We start from the raw sequence: 6,488 nt of genomic DNA, 5'->3' as shown, positions 1-6,488 counted from the left end.
CTCGATATACCATTGAAATTATAACCAGACATTACTCCCAAACGTTGCGCTGTCTGAATTCTTGCGCTCTATCTCACGGGCCAATGCTTTGGGATCCTCTCTCTATACTCAACTTCCAGAAAACCATCGCCCAGATGGTAATGATCTGTCCCAGCTTTATTGAAGTGACTTCCCACCACACCCGCTCGCTCTTTCCTCTCCTTCTACATGCTCCTTTGGCTTTGGAGGCCCCTTGTCTTTAGGGGCTCTCCTATCTCGAATCCCAACAGGCAACGGACGACGCATTATTTGGCCTGCCCAGGGGTCCACAGATCGATCTATCACTTGATCTGTCGCAGCCCTTCGTCAACTCTATGGTGTAAGACGAGACTGCCCCGAGTCGTGAAAAGCAGAGAAAAACAAGATGCCTTAGGAAATATCAAAGCTTGATATGTGCTCTTCCCATAACCCAGCAACTCCCAACATTGTAAATATGATACGCATTCGGAAACCCCTGTCGTTTTCTGTCTTACGCAGATTCGAGCTGTGTAAAGGCGAGTGGGTGGTGTAGGTAGGTAAACATTACATCGGATCGTCTTTGGATATTTTCGCCATGACCGGAAACAGTCAAAGAAAAAAAACCATCGAACATCTATGTCTCTCGCATAAAGTGACACAAAAAAGCACAAGCCCTCCCACCCCCCTTTTTTCTCTCTCTCTCTACGTAGGGCTGGCCGGGGCCCACTGCGCATCATCAGCTTCGCTGTAGTAGTAATAGTAGTAGTAGTACAAGATACAGTTGCTTCCAAGCATCAAGAAAACAACAGCAGGTAAAACCCCAGATTCGATTTTGCTTTGCGAAGTATGGCGGCATGCATTAGAGATGGGCCCGCGATGGATCTATTAAACCCGATCGACCGCAGTGCATTGCATGTGTATTTTCAAGAGCCGTTGGGCGATACTGGTGACACAGGACCGTTGCCCATCATCATACTGGGAACTTGTTTCCTTATCAAGCCCCTCTTGCGCTGCTCAGGTCGCGGGACGCCCTCAATGGCCCGAGGCTCTTTCATCAACGATCGGTCCAATTTGCTGGGTATCCGTGTTGTAATGGCCCTGTAATCACCGTCAAACTTGGCATTCGGCAGTGGCACAGAAGCCGTCCTCCAGATATGGTCATTCGTATCGCACAGGTAGCTTTGGGTCTTGCTATTTCTGGACGATCCATGCATCCCTGGAATCGAGTGGGAAAGCCCGTGGGATGCCCTGATGGTGCCAAGCCTCGACAGTCCCGTGAGTCCCTGCTTGCCTCTTGCCTTCTTTGCCAGTATTATTTCGTCAAAGAGCCGGATAGCAGGGTTTGTAGCAGGATTAAGTTCTCGTTCGTGGACGAACTCATTGAAAACTGTCCAGTACGTCAGTGACAAAGTCCTCAAAGATAGCGTTATGGGGTATGTTATGCTTACGCTGTGTTTCTTTCATCATGCTACCATATTCCTGCTGATCATATGGCATGCTCTTGATGAAACCATTCATGTCGAAGGCATACAACTGACCGGCATTCCTCTGATCCTTGCTTGGCCGGCCAAGGTATTTTCGATATGTGTAGAGAAGACTGGCTTGACAGCGTACGAAAGCAGCCCGGACCTTATCGGCATGGAATGCAGCTGGGCAGACGAGCGAGACACAGCCTAGACAACGTCCATGAGACACCGCAAGGCATCCCTGGCACTTATAAATTCCATCACCTTCTGCACGTTCATCGCAAATCGAGCATTGCGACGTGCTATCCTGGAGATTAAAATCGAAGCAATGACCCTCGACCCACACGGTAGTCTCGGTATCGTGTACAGGCTGTACCAGCATGTTCGGCATGATAGTTGAGGCTGCGATGGTAGACTGCGCGTACGTAGAAGGTGCATAGCCGCCGTATGAAGACTTGGAGTCTACCGAGATAGCCGAGATGGAGAGGTTTGCCTGGTGGCCGTTGAGGTAAGACATGTTAGGTCGATGCGTGGGAGGCTGCCCGAACGATGAACTTCTACGTGCCTTTTCTTCGAAATTTCCGGCAGATCGCTTCTCCTTTAGCGTTGCCGCAAGTGCGAATCCTGAGTCACTCCTGGAAATGGGCGTACTGGGCATTTGCGAAAAGCTAACCGATACTGGCGACACCGAGTTTGGGGGGCTTGTCTTGCTGGACTTGCTGGTTGCGGGGCGCTCAGGGGCAACGGGTCTGGCATGACTGAACGCGTTGAATAACGGCGCCTTGGGGGTGTCCGTCGAGCTAGGCTCTCCAAACGTCGAAGAGTTTTGTGCAACCCACTTCCCTAATGTGCTCGGAGGGGCTCTTTCATCAAAGATGGCAAAATTCTCCGCCGAGAACGCATCGTATGGGAACGATTCCATCGCATAAGGGGGTGGTCCGGTAGGGACACCGTAGCGAAGACTGTGGGGAGCTGCTATCTGCAGCAGAGACATCAGCTTGCGCCGGACCTGCTTCGGCAGCCGATGAGGTTGAGAGGTGGCATCGATTGTGTCTCTGTCCAAATCTACCAGGACATAATCATCATCGGGAAGCTCAATATTGTCGTATCTCCTTTCAATGCCCACGATGTAAGGGCACGGCGCATCTAACGCAGACAACAGTCGGGCCGGGAGAATGGGGATGAAGATACTGGCCCACTGCATAGGATACAGCAAGTTGGCAAGAGCATGGCAGGCAAGATGCAGCATCGCCGTATGCGAGCTGAGGAAGATGATGCGCGATTCGGACATGGTGTACTCAAATAGTGCAACGATGTTCTCCAGAGACAGCGATCGGAAGAGGGCATAGATATCTGTGCTTCGAGATTGAGGAAGTTCGTTCTCTGCCTCCTTTCGCGCATATAGTCGGAGCTCCCGCACCCCTATCTCGACCTGAGTCTTGGACGACAGAGGGCTAAAAGCCTCGGCGCACAGGTTGATGATATACCGCTCGAGGGGTTGCCATCTGCCAACCCGCGGCGAAGTGGCTGGCACACGTAGCAGAGCACCGTCCGACATGGGGACGATCACGGCTCTCAGCCAATCTTTCCAGAAAGTCAGTCTACTGGGATCTCTCCCGAGTATACCAAACGCGCGCGGGGTCCAAAGGCCGCTTTCGCCCGCGGTCAAGCCATCGATTTTGGAAGCAGCGCCATGCCTCAGGGGCCTCAGCATTTCCGTCATCAGACTGATCTTCTCTTCGACTGAGCTGATCTGCTCATCCAGAGTGTCCCGGGCGGCAGATCCAGACGGGATAGTTGGCAGCTTAGCGAGCAGCTGGGAGAGGTGTGCCCTTTCGGCTGCCAGTCGTGCACCTAGGCTGGCGGCGAGTTCTCGCTCTTCCTCTGTCATGTGGTTCTGCCTCCACTGCTCACATCTCCTCTCGATATCTTCAGCAATGTCGGCCGGCACCGCTGTCCAAACAATGACGGTGATACCATATATCTTAGAATTATCATCCGACGTCATTGTGAAGCCGTGCCAGGTTGACCGAGGACGCTCGTCAGAGGAGACAATCTGTATATCGTTGGGAAAGGCAAACATGGGCACGTAATCCGGGAATTTGCCTCTCCTGGTTAGCTCCTCTGTCGCATCGCGAGGGGGATACCGATCAAGTAATTCGGGTTCAAAGCGTCGTTTCAGGGGGTGCATGTCCGGATCTAAGTTGAGCGGCTCCGGCGGCGGTATAACGGAGTTGTAATTACTTAGTCGCTTAGTCGTGCGGATCGAAGCTGCAGTGTCACAATCGTAAGTATTGGCCAAAGCAGGGGAGTAAAGGGGGCCCATACCAGCTTTCGGGACTAATGGCGCCTTGCGCAAACTGTTCATATCCTTGAAACTAATACCGCGCCTTAAGCTCCCTCGAATACTCCCACGAATGCTCTTCAGGGGGGCTCATCCGCCCATTGGCATCTGCCTTGATCCGCTCGGTTCTTGGGTTGACCATGGGCGGGCGCGAGTGCGTTTTGGCGCCAGCGCTGAAGCTAAGGTCTTCGAGGAAATTCTCTCTCTCGGCTGCGAACTTGAAGAGAGCTTTGTCGAAATCAAAATCTCCCAGGAAGTTCCCCAGTCCTTCATTATTGGCGGCCCCAGGAGTTGGGTTCGGGCGGATCGTGGCGCTGCTCCTATTACTCCTCGTGTTCCCGTCCATCTCTTCTAGAGTATGCATCGATGACTTAGACAGCCGGTTGCCCAAGTTCTGCCCGGAGCCCTGTCTCGAATGGCGGGCAGTGACTTTGGAAGGTGGGCTTCCGATGATACTGTCGCGAATGGGGCTTTCGTCTTCTTCGGGCTCGCCATCTTCGGTGATTGTCGAGTCGACCTGAGTGGGCGCGGATAGTGGTGGGAGGAAATCTTGGTACGAAATCGTCTCTATGCCTGCGATCCAGAAGTAATCGGCAAGCGGGGCCGGAGCGTTGCCCTCCATCGCATGTCAAGTTGAGGGGAGAGTCAGCTCCCTCTCTGCCTTGAAATGGCACCGCCAGTTAAGATTGACTAAGTAGTAAAATGTGCGAAATGGTTAATATGGAAGAAGCATTCGAATATGTCGTATGGGCTTCTTGGCGTTCTTCTCCCCCTCCAGCAAAAGCGTCCGGGCAATGGCAATTGATCCTCGTGGGCGTCACTCGCAGCAGGGACGGTGGGATGTTTCAGGGTGGCTAGTGTCGAGAGAGCCCGAGGACCTTTCCTTGGGGCAGGAATCTTTGCTACCCACGAACAGGAGGGATGGGCGAGAGTCGGATTGTTATAAAACCCTCAGGTGAGGCAGGTGAGGAGCAATCGAAATAGGATCGTCAAGCCCGATGCAGCCAAGTGGGCATCTGGCAAAATGCGGTGCAATAGAGGGGAACCAGGACTCGTCTCGGGCTTGTCTTGTCGTTGGACGATGGAAGTTGACCAAGCGCCGTCGGGAAGAGGACGAACTAGCGGATTGTCGAGTATGGGCGGTCGCAAAGGGGAGGCTTGTTACTTTTCGGCAGTCACCAGAGTTGTTACAGCTAAGGGAACCTCTATCTCGGTGATTTTGCTTGCCCTGTCTCGTTTTCGTTTGCAGTTTTGCGCACAAGGGGTGCAGCTTGTGAGTGAAGTCTTGGGAGTTCAAGTACTCTAGTACTTTTCCACGTTCTCATGCGGCTGTGATGCACGCCCAGCTTTAGCCTGCATCCATTCAGGAGCAGTTGTGTGTTTTTTTAATCCCCCCTGGTGGTGGTGGTGCCGCCGGCCGTCGTTGGGGCCTCGAATAGCCGGTCTCTCTTCGATTGGACAGCAGTGGCCAGGAACGTTGGTATCCAAGGAGTGGGAGTTGGCGTTGCGCATGCGTCAATACAACGGCCTGGGTGCAGGTGCAATGACTGAATCAAAGACTTTGGGGGTCGGAATGAATCAATGTATTGAAGTAAAGTAAAGCAAAAGCAGAGGAGCAGCAAAGCTGGGGGGTTGCTGTGGGATGGAGTGCAAGTCGAGGCGAGAGTGGGCAGCGTATCGAACTCGGGAGGTTTGTCGTCCAGCGAGATCAGTCCACACACACGCGCGCACACACACTCACACACATACACACCACCACCACCTCCTTTGGGACTGGGTAGGGGGAACGGTACATACAGACAGTACAACTAAAACCGCTACAGTATTGCATTACATTACCTGCTACTACCACTGCAACTACCACTGCTTTGGACGAACATGGATGGCGAACCAACCCAAAGCCCGCCAGCCCATGCGCATAGTAGTGCTACCGAGGGAGGTGGTGGGCAGGTGGATAATTTGTGAGTCGATAGCCTGAACGAGCAACCCAGCCAGGGTTGACATGAAGGAGGTGGAGTGTGTGCGAAAGCGGTCGCGTTGAGTCGACTTGGGTTGATGCGGCTTTCATCTTTTCATCCCATTCCCGTCCTTGGGCCCTGGCCGGCCTTCAATGTTGGGACACCCCTGCACCCTGGCTGTTAGTTGGGCTCTGCTAGTGCAACTTTGCACCCCGGCAGGCGGGTGACAAAAAAAGAGCACTGCCATTTCAAAGTCACTATGTAGCAACACTTACATTTCTTCCAAAACAACCATTTCTACACCAAATTGAGCCCTCTTTCGAGTTTCTAGATAAAATTAACAGTATGATTAACTCGGTGCCGAAAAGGCTGATTCAGTGTATTGATGAGATGGATGGAAAGTTAACAACTATCGAATTCGATGATTCCGATGATGATGGTTGATGTATTGCAGTTTCTATATAAATTACTAGTAAAATGCATAAGTGCGCAGTTGGAGCTGGATTGGCAGTGCTCTTTTTTTTGTCACCCACCTGCCAGGCTCACTTTTTAGCTGCATCGTGAAGTGAATTGGGTTGCGCTGGTGCCTCTGGTGCCTCCGGACGTTATTATGATTAGCTACATACATGTACCTACATTTTTAATAGCCTGTACGTACTGTCGATATTTCGTATTTTGCTCATGGGCATCCATCCATACGTACAGTTAGTGTCCCCCCTGGTG

At 52.3% G+C, this 6,488-nt stretch overlaps 1 protein-coding gene across 1 annotated transcript; it reads right to left on the bottom strand.

The window, feature by feature from the left end:
- Positions 1-920: 920 nt before the first annotated feature.
- Positions 921-4,429, bottom strand: PG986_009221 (DENN domain-containing protein; the record flags this gene model as incomplete). Its single annotated transcript, XM_066845443.1, has 3 exons — positions 921-1,384; positions 1,446-3,823; positions 3,873-4,429. The coding sequence occupies 3 exons, from the start codon at positions 4,427-4,429 to the stop codon at positions 921-923; spliced, it is 3,399 nt and encodes a 1,132-aa protein (XP_066697841.1).
- Positions 4,430-6,488: the final 2,059 nt, after the last annotated feature.

Source organism: Apiospora aurea, assembly GCF_038362705.1.
Source record: "Apiospora aurea strain CBS 24483 chromosome Unknown utg000006l_segment0_segment0, whole genome shotgun sequence".
NCBI classification, from domain to species: Eukaryota; Fungi; Ascomycota; class Sordariomycetes; order Amphisphaeriales; family Apiosporaceae; genus Apiospora; species Apiospora aurea.
Note: the sequence above shows the minus strand (reverse complement) of the source record. Positions and strands in the feature narration are given on the sequence as shown.